Raw genomic sequence first — 16803 nt, 5'->3', positions numbered from 1 at the left:
CTTCATCTCTAGTCCAGGCTTCTAGCTGCCGGATAACTAGCAGTCACTGCCCAAAGGGGAAAGCTCGGGTCAGGAATCTAACTGGAGGCAAGGGTGATATTCCAGGTCAACCATTCGGATTCTGGGCTTTCTCTTTCTCCTTCCACCAGTTAAAGGGGGCCGAGGCCACACCCACCTCGTGAGGACAGGATGCACGAGAATGAGAGACCCGAAAAGTAAGCGACTTGAAAACCTTAATTCTAAACCCATAAAAAATGCGCTCACATTTTCACACTTCTGTGTTTTACTAATATAATCTGACCTACTTAATTTTGGGGGGAAAAATGTTCTTCCAACCCCAGTAAAGCGAGATTCCTCTCGCCCTGGCGCCTCCAGCCCTCTAGAATGGGAAACTACCTTCCCGCTTTCCTTTGGTGACCTGGGACCCGAAAGGCGCGCCCGCAGTGACGCATTAATCCCGGGCGATGACGTCACTACCAGGCGCCCGGCGGCAAGTTGGCCGGGCCTTGGGCTGGCTTCAGCGGGGCAAAAATGTCGATGGCCAGCGATTTCTACCTGCGCTACTATGTAGGGCACAAGGGCAAGTTTGGACACGAGTTTCTGGAGTTCGAGTTTCGGCCAGACGGTGAGCAGAGGAGGGGTGCTGCGGCCGCAGTCTAGCGCGGTGCGCGGCTAGGGCAAGCGGGGCGGAGCGGACGCGGAGAAGGCGGGTGGAGTGAACCCGTTTCAGTGGGCTTGCAGGTGTACAGTGGGGACTGAGGTCACTGCTAGAGCCAAAGTAAATCCGAACCGAAGACTATCAGAAGCACAAGTTGGTTGTAAGTGAATTCAGAAAATCGAATCCTGCCAGATCCTGGAAACTTGAACATAGGGTAATCAGAATCCTACTTTCAGCACACCGTCTGGGTTACTTGACGTCATTCTTGAACACTTTAAAGAACGCCCCACCCCGCTGTTGCGCAATGGATGCTTAAAGTCTTCCGGTGACCGGTAATTTTCGGACTCCCATTCAATCATTGTATTCAGGCAGACGCTCTATGTAAGGCCACGTGTCTAGGAAAAGGAGTGATACCTACTCTGCAGGAGGGAGCTCCGCGTGTAGAAAAATAAGTGTAGGGTGCTTAAATATAGTCGTTCCCCATAGGATGCAATAAGAATAAAAAGGGGAAAATAGTTAGGGGTACATGTAGGAGTCAAAGAAAGCTTCCTAGGGAAGGTAGCAGTTGAAATTGTAGCTGGTGCGCAGGGATGCTCTGGGGTTCTCAAACACCCGTACTGGGGGCTCACAGCTGACAAAATCCAAAGGCAGAAAATCTACTGGTGGTGAGACAAGAAAGGAATTTATTTCGGAGAGGCCAGCATCGGGAAGACGGTGGACTAGCATCTCAAAGACTGTCTCCAAAATGCCAAAAATAGGTGCCAAAAAAATGTGGGGCAAAGGTGGGTTTGAGATCATCATAATGTAAGCAGTGAAAGCCCTCTTTCAAGGTGAGCCTTGAAATGAGAATAGGTATTTTCTTGGCCTTCGAGGGGGAAAAAAAACATTCAGACTGCTGAAAGCATCATGAGCAAAGGGTGAGGTGGAACTGTGTGCTGACAAGTAGGTGCAGCATATTCTGTCATTTGAGAGCCCTAATTCTCTTTAGAGAGTTACTGTAGATTGAACTCTGCTTATAATAAGGACAGTTCACCTGCATAGACTTTTGAGAGCTTTGTGAGCATTCTTTGAGTGTGTGTTATGTGCAGGGCAACACATAAGTACAAAAATTGAGGGTACAATAATGAGTAAGTCTCTTTAATTTCTCTGAAGGAGTTATGTCTTGGAGGGTGATGCAGAGACATGGACCTAGTCATAAAAACAGTGTGGATGTTAACTGGTGTATTAAGCTTTGGACAAAGTTCTGTGAAAGTGAAAAAAAAAAAAAAAGTAGAGAAGCATCACATATTAGGCCAACTAGAAGCAGTACATAGTTCATGTGCATCTTAGTCACAGTGCTAAAATAGTGGCATTGCTGTATTGTATACATATATTAATTTGAAGGAAGTAATTAAAAGAACATTTTGAAGTATTGGGGAAAACACGAGTATTGGAAGAAGGTAGACCTAGAGATGAATCTTTTTGACCCTGAGCAAGTTACTTAACTTTGTTCTCTCAAGTGTGAGTAGATGAGAGAATAAAACATTTTAAGGGTTGTTTTACCGATTAAATTAATTTTCTGGGTAAATCACTTAGGGCCAATACAGATATATAACATAGGCTTTAAAAGAAATGTTAGTTCCTTTTCAGGTTCCCTGTCTAGTTCATGACATAGCTTAAGCAAATGTGCCTTAAAAATGACCTTCCTCTTATACTAAATTATATTGAAGGTATGAAATATTTAAAAATTATGTTGAATATTTAAAAATTCTATTGAAAGCATGAAAGTTTTGAAAATGACTGACTTCAGTTGTAGCCAACTTCTTACCAACAAATATTTGAGTGTTTACAGGTCTAGCTAACATTGATCTTATGTTAAAAGGTGGAAATATTAATAAAAGTAGTACTGTAAAACAGTCTTTACCTTTGAAATTGCTTACAATGTCATATCTTTATTATTTTTTTTAGCAGTTTTTGCTGTTATAGAGTGAATTTTTTTCCGCTCCCCACAGGAAAGCTTAGATATGCCAACAACAGCAATTACAAAAATGATGTCATGATCAGAAAGGAGGTAAGTTCTTTTCAATTGTTTTATTTTTTTACACTTAGACCATTTTCTTCATGTCTTAAGAATTTACAAAAGTACATCTAAGGTTGTATTGCTGTAAAGAAGCCAATTTATAGATAGAAAAAGGAGTCCATTTAAATTAGATCTAAATGTAGCATGTGTAATGCCAAAGAAGCAATCTGAATATATTAAGTTGTCCCACCTTTGAACATATAATTTCATTCATTTCCTCCTCAGTTTTGTCTTTTTATCCCAATCCCTGCTTACATTAATTGATAGTCAAGATTATTTATTTATTAAAAAAAGATTTTATTTATTTATTTATTTGAGAGAATGAGAGAGGGAGAGGGAGAACACGAGAAGGGGGAGGGTCAGAGGGTAAACCAGTTCCCCTGCTGAGCAGGTAGCCTGAGGTGGGACTTAATCCTGGTTCTCCAGGATCATGACCTGGGCCGAAGGCAGTCACTTAACCAGCTGAACCATCCAGGTGCCCAATAATCAAGATTTAAACACAGTATGAATTTTAAATGAAAGGCTCAAAAGTTAGGGGTAAGAAAAAGTTCAGAGCAGTCACTGTAATGTCTACTTGTATCTGTTTGCCTCACAGATTTTCTGTTATCATTGTTAACTATTCAGAGGTATTTGAGTCCCATGTTATAAAGGCAAAATCCAGGGTTTTAAAAAGGGGCTATTTAACTTATCTTTTTTTTTTTTTTAAATTTGGAGACAAATACATATTAAAGGAAAGGGAAAGCGAGTTAATAAAATCTTAAGGATGAGTGATTCTCTCCCATCTTGTATTTTGGGATCAGTATTAGATTTTTCTGTGGCATTCTCTTTGAATATTTAGGGTTTGTCACTTTGTATGTTATTTCATTCGAGGAATTGTGGGAAGTAATATACATTGCAGAATTTTTATTGTAATTTATTCTCAGGCTTATGTGCACAAGAGTGTAATGGAGGAACTGAAGAGGATTATTGATGACAGTGAAATTACAAAAGAAGATGATGCATTGTGGCCTCCCCCTGACAGAGTTGGCCGACAGGTTTGTATTCAGTGGTTCTTCATGTGCACACATGTTAGAAATTGGTGATATAATTTTTATGTTTCTCCTTATTTATTTAGCATAGATCCTCACTGATTCTTTGGTTTTTCATTTAGTAGGCACCCAATTAAATACTCTTTAATTTTATTTTACTTAGTCTCATTTTCTGTACTGCCTCTGAATAGGAAAAGAGTCAGTACAGAGCTCTAAATTTAGACTTCTCTCTGACCAGTCTTCTCTGTAGCCTCACCAGTTAAAATTAGGATGTTTTCCTGTTATGGATAATTGCTATTGAATATTAATTACTTCTATTAGGAATAACTACAGCTGTTTGTGAAATTCAAGAGAGGATTCTTATTTATTTATTTATTTTTTAAAAGATTTTATTTATTTATCAGGGAGAGAGAGAGAGAGAGAGAGAGCACAGGCAGACAGAATGACAGGCAGAGGCAGAGGGAGAAGCAGGCTCCCTGCCGAGCAAGGAGCCCGAAGTGGGACTCGATCCTAGGATGCTGGGATCATGACCTGAGCCGAAGGCAGCTGCCCAACCAACTGAGCCACCCAGGCATCCCGAAAGGATTCTTATTGACTGTAGAATTCACCTTCTTGGTTTTCATAATGTTGAGAACTCTTTACTTGCACCCTTATGCCCAGAGAAGGATTTGATTGGTTTCTCTGTTCAAACTGACCATTACTTTTGCCTCCTATTCCCTCTGGAGTAATTAATGTTTCTCAAAGGGCTTTTGGAGAAGTTTGAAGGCTTAATTTCACTTTGTAGAGAGACAGTTTGATTGGGTTTTTTTCAACTCTTAAAGAAATGAGATATATCTCCTGGAGGAAGAAACACTTAATTTCACTTTTGTATATTCCTGAGGATTATACTTAATATGCGTCTGAGAAGGATGTCTTAGGACTTACAGAGTATGTTTGTAAAGTCCTTAATGGCAGTATCTCCTACCTAGTAGATGCCAAAGCGATGCTGTTAGTATTACACATTTTATTTATAAAGTCTGATAGAAAGATTAAATGTGCTTGTATTTATTTATTAAAAATAGGTTTATACCCATATTTACACAATTGTGCTTCAAAGTTGTATCTTTAGTTTTTACTGATTTAAGAAATATTTGTGTGTACTCTTACATATATCATTCATATTTATGGTGTCTTCTTTCTGAGATTTCTGGAAAGCCATTCTTGGTTGATCCTAATACTGGGGACTCCTGAGCAGTTGATGAGGTTTTTATTTTACAGACATAGTTTATGTCTATCATTCTTTTCCATTTGTTTCCTTCTCCTTTTCTTTTCTTTTCTTTCCTTTTTTTTTTCCCCTCCTCTGTGACTGCTGGAAAACTTGCAGCTAAATTGGGACCTCTTGGTAACAAGGATTAGACACCATTGAGGTGGAGTTTTACATTAACTACAGCAATCTATTTTATTTTTTTCAGGAGCTGGAAATTGTAATTGGAGATGAACACATTTCTTTTACCACATCCAAAATAGGTTCTCTTATTGATGTAAATCAGTCAAAGTAAGTATGCTAAAGTATTTTAACTAATTGATGTAATTTAGGGATGTCTGTATGGCTCAATCAGTTAAGCTTCTGCCTACGGCTCAGGTCATGATCCAAGGGTCCTGGGATTGAATCCCATATCCAGCTCCCTGCTCAGTGGGGTAGCGGGGAGCCTGCTCCCTCTGCCTGCCGCTCCCCTGCTTGTGCTCTTTCTTTGACAAATAAATAAAATCTAAAAAAATAAATTGACATAATTGATTTGAGAGGCTCATTTTAGAACAGTAGCCAGTTTTCTAGGATTATTTCAGTGGCCACTTAATCAGTTTATTTTGCAGATATAATTCTGACTTTTATGTCATTAAAGACTTCCTGTCAAAGTGATTAGCAGTTTATTTTTCTGAATGTCAAAAAAATTTAATCTGACCACTTCATAACAAGTGAGCAAATTTTAATAGCTGTTTTTGGTAAAAGTCTGGGTAGGGTTTCATAAAATTTAAAAGAAATCCTTATTGGATTATATTAGCCTCATTAGCCTAATATTGCATCATTCTCCTCCTTGAGTTTAATGTGCGAAATTGAAGAAAATCAGTATAACTTAAGTGTGCTTTTAGCTTCATCTGTCTTCCCAAGTTTGTCTCCTTTAGGCCTTTGTAGGACATACTATTGTTTTTGCCCCCCAAATTTCTGTGCTTCCACTTCTTACTTGTGTGCCTCAAAATGTTTTCTTAGTGCTCTGTCATTTTAAATTTTAAGAACTTACTTGTTTGCTTTTCTGGTTTAAATGTGAATTTCGTGAGAACCTTGTTATGTCACCAAAGTTAGCACAGTGCCTGGCACACAAGAAGTATTTTGTAAATATTTATTAGAGGAAGGAAAAAAGGAATGAATGCATAGTAACTATTGGATACAAAAGACTGTGTTTCTAAAAGATCAGTCAGATACTTTTGAATTATCAAGATGATTTTCCCACAGTTGATGAGGATGTGGTGTTCATACCCTAACTGGGATTTAAAATTGGTACAGGGTTTTTTGGGAAGCAGTTTGGTAATTATGCATCAAAAACTGCTAACATTTCATTTTTTAAAATTTATTTTTATTTAAATTAAATTAATTAACATATAATATATTATTAGTTTCAGAGGTAGACTGATTCATCAGTCTTCTATAATACCCAGTGTTCATTCCATCATGAAGCTGCTAACATTTTAAATTCATGGTTGCTGGGGGTGGGGGAAGGGTAACTGGGTGATGGACATGGGGGAGGATGTGTGTTATAAAGAGGGAAAAATAATGTTAAAAAGGGCACAGGGAATGATTTTATGTATGAAAATAGAGAAATGCCAAAATATTTATAGTTATCCTGTGGGGAATGACATTTTATAGTATTATGAGGATTATTTTTTTCTATCTTTATAATTTTACCTGCTTTCTACATTCTTAACTATGTATAGCTATTTTTTTATAAGGAAATAAATACTAATATAAAATTATTATTACTAGTGAAGAGATTTATACACTTTTTAGAAAAGACAAATGGTGATCAGTATGTTCATTTTAGTTGCAGCAGATCCTTCCTTTCTCCTGAATTCTTTTGTTTTGGTGTGTGTTTTGTTTTTGGGAATTGACTTTAAAATTATGTTTCATCTTAGGAACAAAAAAGTAACTTTTACCTTTTTAAATTTTAGGGATCCTGAAGGCCTTCGAGTATTTTACTATTTGGTGCAGGACCTGAAATGTTTAGTTTTTAGTCTTATTGGATTACATTTCAAGATTAAACCGATCTAAATTGTATGTTTTTGAAGCTGTTTTTATATTTAATTAAGGGATGGGTTTGTCATATACACTCTTGGGATTTTTATAAATGTGAAGGTTTTTTTTTTTTTGTATGCCAACTAACAATAAGAAAATACATAAACAGGCTTAATGGTTATTCTCAGCTTGGGTCCAAGTGGTCTGGATAGTTCTCACACATGAAATTCTGTAAATAAAAGCAACCTTTTGTTGAAAGTTTGCTGTAATAAAACATATCAAAGCCTGGATGGAGAGTGGGTTTTTTGTTTTCTTTTTTTTCAGAAGGCTAAGTCTTTTTATTCACTTTAAGGTAATAAAGAATTGTTCTAGTAGGTACATCCTATGGTAGAAGTTCTTTCAGGCAGAAATGTGATGCCAGATTTTCATCGTTTAAAGGCAATTGCAGATGTCTTCTTGCCTAATGGTCTGTAATTTTTTTGGTGCCTATAGAAGTTGTCTACAGAAGATTCTGGATTTTTCACATGTATCCCAAACCCCTCAGGAATTCTTAAAATTTAAATATTTTTGGTGTAATAAGTAATTGTCTAAAGAGTTATGAGTCAGGTCAGCACCCCAGTTGAAATACATCTTCTATTATACCCTTATTCCTTATTTGACAGTAGATTTTTGTCTATAAGATATTTCAGAATATATTTTGTGTTTCTGTAGGAATTAAATGAGTTCTCAGCATTACAAGTTATTTAAAATCGAGACTTTAATGCATGTGTGTGTGTATCTGCACTATTAAGAGCATGGCTCAACTTATGATTCTCAGTTTCCTGCAACCTCTTTCATTAACTTCCCCTGGTAGTAACTATGGCCCTGGGATTGTTAATCCCCCATCTGAACCCCCAGTCTTTAAAAGTGTGCAGTCCTAGTAGTAATAATTCACTTGCCCTGGGATGTCAGGACTGACCTTATTGGGAAGAATTGATCTCTGAAGGTTTGCCAGTTTCCTGAGCTTGGTTCTAGAGTGGGTCTGTCCAATAAACTTCTTTGACATAATAGAGATGTTCTGTATCTGTCGACCAATAAGGTAGCCACTAACTACTACACGTGGCAACTTAAGTACTTGAGATGTGGCTAGTATAACTGAATTTATAGTCCTATTAAACTTCTTTCAAGATTTTATTATGAAAAATTTCAAGCATAGAAGTTATAAGAATGTAAAATGAATACCCATCTGTCAATTCAGGTTCTTTAATTAACTATTTTTACTGAAGTAAGTCTATTATAGATCATGTCCTGTTAATTTTTCACCTAAGAATAAAATGGTGTAATTGCTGTTAACCAACCACTATTTTTTTAATTGCTATTTAATTTGGTTAAATTTTGATAGTCAGTGTGCCCTTTGTCTACCCTTCAGATATTGTAGCTCTAGAGCTTGTCTTGGCAGCCTGTTTGCCATAGAGTCCTGTCTGATCTTTGACACTGCATGAACATCCATGGCCATCCTCAAGATTTGTCCTAAAAAGTCACCTGATCTCACTGTGCAAGACTATACTGGTTATCACCTCCAGGTCTCTTCAGGAAATAAACATTTCTCTTCAAGTTGTAGACCTTGATGGATATGCAATGTCAAATCACATTGTAATTTTCTTACACTTAGATGTCAACCTCAAGGAGAAAGGGAGAAATGTTTACTCTTTGATCTTGTGGGCCCACAATTTTGTTTTGTTTTGTTTTTTGTTTTAAATAACCCATATTATTTATTTTTAACCATATATTTGCCCTTTACTGTTTACTACTTCCTCCATTTGCATTCTTCCACCTAGGATTTTTTCCTTCTGCATGAAGAACTCCTTCGGTGGATATCTACAGGATAGGCACCAACTTCTCTTAGGTTTTGATTAGCTGAAAATGGTGTTTTTTTTTTTTTTTAATTTTTAATTTTTAAATTTTTTTATGAACATATAATGTATTTTTATCCCCAGGGGTACAGGTCTGTGAATCGCCAGCTTTACACACTTCACAGCACTCATAGCACATACCCTCCCCAGTGTCCATAACCCCACCCCCTGTTCCTGACCCCCCTCCCCCCAGCAACCCTCAGTTTGTTTTGTGAGATTAAGAGTCACTTATGGTTTGTCTCCCTCCTAATCCCATCTTATTTCATTTATTCTTCTCCTCCCCTCTTAACCCCCCCATGTTGCATCTCCACTTCCTCATATCAGGGAGATCATATGATAGTTTTCTTTCTCTGATTGACTTATTTCACTAAGCATAATGCCCTCTAGTTATATCCACATCATTGCAAATGGCAAGATTTCATTTCTTTTGATGGCTGCATAGTATTTCATTGTGTATATATACCACATCTTCTTTATCCATTCATCTGTTGATGGACATCTAGGTTCTTTCCATAGTTTGGCTATTGTAGACATTGCTGCTATAAACACTCGGGTGCACGTGCCCCTTCGGATCTCTACGTTTGTATCTTTAGGGTAAATACCCAATAGTGCAATTGCTGGGTCATAAGGTAGCTCTATTTTCAACTTTTTGAGGAACCTCTATGCTGTTTTCCAGGGTGGTTGCACCAGCTTGCATTCCCACCAAAAGTGTAGGAAGGTTTCCCTTTCTCTGCATCCTCACCAGCATCTGTCATTTCCTGACTTGTTAATTTTAGCTATTCTGACTGGTGTGAAGTGGTATCTCATTGTGGTTTTGATTTGTATTTCCCTGATGCCGAGTGACGTGGAGCACTTTTTCATGTGTCTCTTGTGGGGCCACAATTTTTGGTTGCTCCTCCAAATAGCCATTCTGTGGCTCCTCAGTAAGACATTGAGTGAGTAAGATGATCAAGATGGAGCGAAGTTGGGAGAAAGTTCTTCATTCTCTGATGTGTCTTCATTCTCTGACTTCTCTTTCATGCTGACTTGTTTTGTCTGTCTCCACTGTCTACTGAGTTTCTTACATTCAAACCAAGATTGGAGGCTACATCATCAAGATAAATATTTTATGTTGTCTCTGATTTTCTAATATCTTGTTTGAACTGGCTCTTAATTGATTATAAGCCGTTGGTGGACAATGACCACTAAAATTTTGTATAATACTAGTTTTATATGAAACTGGAAGGTTATAGCCCTCAGGTCAGCAGATACACATTCCCTTCCCCCTCACCCTGTAAGCAATAATCAAAACTTATTTTCCAGGTATTGGTTTTGTGCCCATCGTTCCTTTGGCCTCTTTATGGGATGGAGTGTTGTTTCCTAGCATCTAGCACAATATTTTTCATAGAGTCAGTGCTTTGTAAAAGTATTGAGGTGGTTGTCTTTTGTATTTACTGCCATCAGATTATTTTGTCTCTGTAAATTAGTGTGAAGGGGAAGAGGTTCATTTCTGCTGCTATGGAAAGCCTTTCAGTCACCATGAACTTTGCATAGGCCCATACTCCTGCCAGAGTTGTATATTCAGACACCTTGGATAAAGATGTGTCTTTTGGATGTGGTCCAGCTGTGATCCTAATTTCTCAAGTAGAGCACTGTAACTTTGCTCAAACAAAGCAGTAGCTAATGGGACAGCAGAGAGGACTGTTGAGAATCCGGATGATCTGCCTGCCTCCACCATTTAATTTAATTTATTTTATTTTGAGTTTCTGAGGTTTGTGCCTCTGCTTCTTATAGTTAAGAGTGCAGATGGGTAGAGCACCTGGGTGGCTTAATCATTAGGCATCTGCTTTCGGTTCAGGTCAGGATCCCAGGGTCCTGGGATCGAGCCCCATGTTGGGCTCCCTGCTCCTTGGAAAGCCTGCTTCTCCTTCTCCCACTCCCCCTGCCGGTGTTCCCTGTCTTACTGTCTGTCTCTGTCAAATAAATAAATAAAATCTTAAAAAAAGAAAAAGTACAGGCAGGTATTTTACCAAATGATGCTGGGTTTATATTCATATGGGCAGTTTTAATATAAATTGAATGATAGCTGAGATTCTTTATTTTGTATATCCTGTTATTAGATTATTCTGTTTTGAAATATATGAGACTTGTGAACATGGATTGTGCTGTAAGTTCAAGTACTGATTCCTGTAGTTTTTTAAAAGACTTTCTTGGAAGCAATTTTAGGTTCACAGAGAAAGGAGAGGAAGGTACAGAGATTTCCCATATATTCCAGCCTGCACACGTGCTTAGCCTCCACCAGAATAGTACATTTGTTGTATTTGATGAGCCTCCATTGACACATCATTGCCTAAAGCCCAGAGTTTCCATTAGGGTTCGCTCTTGGCAGTGTTTGTTCTGTGGGTTTAGGCCAATGTATAGTGACATATATCCTTTTTTATAGTATCACAGCTAGTATTTTCACCACCCTAAAACTCCTCTGCGCTCTATCCATATCTCCCTACCCTCATCACCAACCCTTAGCATCACTGCTACTCTTTGTATTGTCTCCACAGTTTTTTTCCCATAATGTCATATAGTTGGAGTTATACAATATATAGCCTTTTCAGATTGACTTCTTTTACTTCTTTCACTTACATATTTAAATTTCCTTCATGTCTTTTATGACTTGATAGCTCATTTCTTCTTAGTACTGAGTAATATTCCATTGCTTGGGTGGACCTCTGCTTATCCACGTATCTAGTAAAAGACATCTTGGTTGCTTCCAGGTTTTGGCAATTATATAAAGCTCCTGTAAAAATCTATGTGTAGGTTTTGGGTGATCATCAAGTTTTTTGATTATTTTAATAATTGGCTTCCTATCATATGGTAATGAGCTAGAATAGAATGTCCACAAAATTTAATGAAAAAATAAACAACAGGTAAATGAATGATTTGAGGGTAAGTTCAGAGTCTAAACCATGTAAAATAGTGGAGGGAACACTAACTGAAACATCAGAAATCTCAATTATGCCCCTACTTTGCAGACTTAACTTTCCTTTTCCACCTGTGAGTAGACAGGTTACCTTTAGTGGCAGAGAGTCCATGTGGCCCCTGAAGTCCTTTTTTTGCCATAATTTTTTCAAGCTTATTTCCTGAGTTGGTCTTCTCATTTAGTTATTTAGAAATTGGAGGAAGGATGGGTATTGTTTGATAGACTGCTAGAGGGAAGTCGGGCCCTTATAAAGGATTTTACCTCCAGAACATTAGAGCCGATTTTATTGTAAAGACAAGTGCAGATGAGGTAGCTAGTTAGAGGAACAAGAAACCTCAAATGAGGTCTTTTGAGTTTTTACATCAAAGGCCAGAGAAATAGCATTGCTCAGTGCCCTAAAGTTTAGGTATGAAGTCTAACTGTGGAGGTGGGAACCTGGTGAGGTGAGGTACTCCTCTTAGAGGGATGCAGACCATGCTTCCGTAGAGGCTGATGTTGCCTCTAGATATCTTTCACTTTGGTCTGAAGTGGAAGAACAGCATGCTGCTGTGAAGTGATAAGCCACTGAGGTTTGAGGTGTTACCAGAAAGTTTGAAGGTGTGACTAGAAGCTGTGAGCTAAGCTAGTTGACAACGTTAATAATTGGTCAATAATGGTTGGGGTACAATGTGTGGTTTCCCAAATGAAAACAGGCTTTTACAGCAAAACAGCTAGGAAGTAAATAACTACATGCTTTATATATTCGTAGTGTGTATGTGTTATGTGTGTCTTGCACATAAGTGAATTTAGACGAAGTACAGGAACATTGAAAATATTTTTCAAATTTTTCATCTTTCTGTTTCACCAGTGGTTTTTCAGATGAAGTTTGGTGCTTCCCATTTTGTGCTGCTCTGATCAAAGGGCCATGCTAGGAGTTTCAGTTAGTGCCATCTGAAGTCAGTGCAACCACTATCTGATGCTGCTTGTCTTCTTTAAGAAGAGTTTTGCCTCTTCAGAAATTCGAGATTAGTAACAAAGAAACCAAATAACTAGAGCTTGGAGGGAGCTGCTACACAATTTGCTTACCCAATCATTCATCTCCATTGCTTTTCTCTAAAACTGAAAAATCAGATTTTCTAGTCAGTTCCTTTTTTTTAAAAATTTCAGAAATTATAGTTTATTTCATTTTACTTTTATTATGTTCAGTTAGCCAGCATATAGTAAGTGTTCCATTAGTTTTTGATGTAGTGTTCAACAATTCATTAGTTGGGTATAACAACCAGGGCTCAACCCAACACATGCCTTCTTTAATACCCATCACCTGGGCACCCCGTCCCTCCACCTCCACTCCTCCCTGTAACTCTCAGTTTGTTTCCGTGTGTCCAGAGTCTCTCACGGGTTGTCTCATTCTCTGATTTCTTCCCATTCAGTTTTCCCTCCCTTCCTCTGTGGTCCTCTGTGCTATTCCTTATGGTCTACATAAGAGTGAAACCAATCCCTCTTCACTTGCTCCATCTTGTTCATTGAGTGCACATGTCAGCATCCCATGTCTTGTCTGGGCTGCAGTTACGAATAAACCAGACAGATGTGGTATTCAGCTTACAGAGGATAGACAGCTATGGTGGCGTAAAACAGTGTTCTGTACCTGGCCAGCGTGCGTCATGGGAACTGACTCCCTCGCTCCCATCAGCTCTGAGGATGGAAATCAAAACAGAATAAAGGCTCAGCATTACTAGTGACTGCATGGGACAGTAAGGTGTGAGTAACGGGGTCTGAGGTCACAGAATGAAGGTGGCACTATGCTGCCACATATTTCCAGCTCCTCAACTGTATTCATGTGCCCCCTGCCCCTCCCCACCCCTCTCTTCCAAGCCTGACATGAGGACAGAGAAACCAGCTCAGCCTGTCAGGATTTCTACTTTGCTGTCCTAGCACTTGCACTATTTATAGAACCTTGGGAGAAAGAGGGAAAAAAATGAATATTTGTGTATTTTGAAGTCTGAGAAATCCTATCTGCTGCTACTCTCATTGAATTCTCCCAAGCTTATGAAGTGAGTGATATTCTTATTGAACACATGAGGAAGGGGTCTCAATCGGGAGTGACTTGTTGACATTTTTACATCTAGGGAAGATTTGAACCTTGGACCTCAATAATACTCAATATTTAATGAGCCTGATTTAAACATGGATCAAGAACTAGCAATAAGGGCGCCTGGGTGGCTCAGTGGGTTAAGCCGCTGCCTTCGGCTCAGGTCATGATCTCAGAGTCCTGGGATCGAGTCCCACATCGGGCTCCCTGCTCAGCGGGGAGCCTGCTTCCCTCTCTCTCTCTCTCTGCTTGCCTCTCCCTCTACTTGTGATTTCTCTCTGTCAAATAAATAAATAAAATCTTTAAAAAACAAAAAAAGAATTTTAAATTAAAAAAAAAAAAGAACTAGCAATAATATGTCTTTGGGCAAGTCAATGAACTTCTTTTTTTTTTTTTTTAAAGAGCATTTTTTTTTTTTAAAGATTTTATTTATTAATTTGACAGAGAGAAATCACAAGTAGACAGAGAGGCAGCCAAAGAGAGAGAGAGAGGGAAGCAGGCTCTCTACCGAGCAGAGAGCCCGATGCGGGACTCGATCCCAGGACTCTGAGATCATGACCCGAGCCGAAGGCAGCGGCTCAACCCACTGAGCCACCCAGGCGCCCCGTCAATGAACTTCTTAACATTAGTTTCTTCATATATAAAATGGGGGCAATACTAAATAACTATCAGCGTGGGGAGGTTTTGATAAGGTTATACATACAGTGGGTCCTTCAATAAATGACAATGTCTCTCTCTGCCACCTTTCCGATCACCATTAATACTGCTCACATCCCTACTCCCTGATTCTCTCAGCAGTTGTTTTATCTACCTATCATCTGTCTGTCTATCTATCATCTATCAATTTATTTATATTCGGCATTAGGATAGAGGGCTAGGATCTTTCTCTGTTTTGAGATTAACAAAGCCAATCCAGGATTGGAGTAAAGAAAAAAAAATGTCCAGCAGCTGGTATTCTTGAGGTGTCCAGATCCAACCCATGAAGCTCTGCTTATATTATTGAATTAAATTAGCGTCTGGGAGGTATTTCAGCTGACTGCCTGCACATGAAGACAAAGTGGTGATCAGAGATTAAGGTCGCTTTGTGTGTGTCGGGGGCGCCTGGGTGGCTCCGTGGGTTAAGCCTCTGCCTTCCGCTCAGGTCATGATCTCGGGGTCCTGGGATCGAGCCCTGAATCTGGCTCTCTGCTTGGTGGGGAGTCTGCTCCCCACACCCCCCGCCTGCCTCTCTGCCTACTTGTGATTTCTCTCTGCCCAATAAATAAATAAAATCTTAAAAAAAAAAAAAAAAAAAAGGTTGCTTTGGGGACTGAAGGGCATCAGCTGAGGGCCAAACCACAGCAGGGTAACCTAGCCTGGTCCTAGTGGTCAGAACACTCAGTAGCTGTGTTTGTACAGTGGTTTGTAAGAGAGGGGGGATGCATGAGCAAACTGAAGAATGGGAAATCCATCCGAAGTATGATGGTTTAGTTGCAGCTGGAGTTTGGTAAGGAAAGAAAAGAATGAGTAAGGAGCTTGGTCAGAGTCTGGTGAAGTAAGGGTGAGCTGTCTCTGCATGACCTCCCTCCTCTTCTGCTATAGTCCATATTAACCATAATCATCTCCTTCGAAGAACAGCTTCAGTTGGTTTCATAGACCTGTATGTCAGAAGACTGACAAGCCATATTAAATGAAAATGAACTTTAGTGAGGTTCGGGTAAGGTCTGGCTCATAGAAACAGTTACAGAAGTGCATTTCTTTCAGCTGGAAGTTTGTAGGTCTTCGTGAAGTAAGATTCATGCACAAAACTCAAGGAATAATTCAGCAACATCTCTTGAAAAAAATCAAACGTGAGCATTTTCACATACCACTGGTGGTATATAAATGGGAGCAGCTTCTCTGGAAGGCATTGGGCAGTATGTGTCAAAGTGCTTTCATGTATTGATCCCCTAATTTCATATTTAAACATTTTTCCTCAGACAGCATTATTTGTGAGTGATATTCTTGTAATGTAAGGGCAAATATTTTTTATACTAGGAATAAATTGGAAAACAACCCAAATGTTCAACAGTAGAGGATGGCTTAAATAAATTGTGGCATAATCTATATGGGTAATAACTATATATGGGTTTTTAAATAACATTTTTGATATTTTTTAAGTGAAGAAACATTTGTTAAAAATAATAATAAAAATTATGTATGGAATAATGCCAATTTTCATAGTAATCATAATGTGTGGATAAAAAATGGGAAGAATATACACCAAAATTTTTTATAGTGGAATTATGGATGTTGTAAAATAGTTTCTTTCTTTTTTTTAAAAAAAGATTTTATTTATTTATTTGACAGACAGAGATCACAAGTAAGCAGAGAGGCAGGCAAAGGGAGAGAGGGGAAAGCAGGCTCCCTGCTGAGCAGAGAGCCAGTCCCAGGACCCTGAGATCATGATCTGAGCCGGATGCAGAGGCTTAACCCACTGAGCTACCCAGGCGCCCCTGTAAAATTATTTCTAAAATACATTTACCTGTAGTTCACATAAATGGGAGCCCCCCCTCTTTTTTTTTCAAATAGCAGCATGCAAGAGAAAGTTTCTAACAGACTCTTTAAGACTTCAAGAATTTAGTTATGCTATTTCTTAGGTATATGTATACTTATACATAAACATTTTAATATTTTGTTTTGCTAGTAGTTTCTTTTAAATATGTGAGTTTTTTTGACAATATTGGTTCTTATTTTTTTTCAAAGCTGTGTTTTTTATATTTTCAGTCCTCAAATATGATTTTGAATGTTATTTTGCAAAGTGTATGAAGTGGTTGGTTAGCAGAAATGGAGGAAGATGCACCTCAACAGCAGCCTTTGCGTACAGTTTCCTTTCAGCACTTTGGTCAAGAGGAGGGGCAG

The 16803-nt window shown here is 38.6% G+C and overlaps 1 protein-coding gene across 4 annotated transcripts; it reads left to right on the top strand.

Annotated features, from left to right (window-relative positions):
* The first annotated feature begins 231 nt into the window (after nt 1–231).
* LOC309868485 (protein mago nashi homolog) lies at nt 232–16776 on the top strand. 4 transcript variants are annotated; one of them, XM_082738408.1, is made up of 5 exons: nt 232–625; nt 2606–2708; nt 3641–3751; nt 5197–5279; nt 6947–7298. In XM_082738408.1, exons 1-5 carry the CDS (start codon nt 465–467, stop codon nt 7044–7046), a joined length of 558 nt encoding a protein of 185 aa, XP_082594534.1. In that variant the 5' UTR covers nt 232–464; the 3' UTR covers nt 7047–7298. The 4 variants fall into 4 exon arrangements, with proteins under 4 accessions (XP_082594534.1, XP_082594537.1, XP_082594536.1 ...); XM_082738411.1 differs by having other exon boundaries at nt 443–625; nt 2650–2708; XM_082738410.1 differs by lacking the exon at nt 6947–7298 and adding an exon at nt 16669–16776 and having other exon boundaries at nt 448–625.
* The last annotated feature ends 27 nt before the right edge of the window (nt 16777–16803 follow it).

Source organism: Mustela nivalis (assembly GCF_964662115.1).
Source record: "Mustela nivalis genome assembly, chromosome: 7".
Classification (NCBI taxonomy): Eukaryota; Metazoa; Chordata; class Mammalia; order Carnivora; family Mustelidae; genus Mustela; species Mustela nivalis.
The sequence above is the reverse complement of the archived record's forward strand: the minus strand, read 5'-3'. Positions and strand labels throughout refer to the sequence as shown.

What these genes read in the sequence shown, in the direction of transcription:
- LOC309868485 (XM_082738408.1), top strand. Translation starts at nt 465, where the DNA reads ATGACGTCACTACCAGGCGCCCGGCGGCAAGTTGGCCGGGCCTTGGGC. An exon ending in GTTCGAGTTTCGGCCAGACG is followed by an intron (nt 626 to 2,605) that starts GTGAGCAGAGGA and finishes TATTTTTTTTAG; the next exon opens with CAGTTTTTGCTGTTATAGAG. An exon ending in CTGACAGAGTTGGCCGACAG is followed by an intron (nt 3,752 to 5,196) that starts GTTTGTATTCAG and finishes TATTTTTTTCAG; the next exon opens with GAGCTGGAAATTGTAATTGG.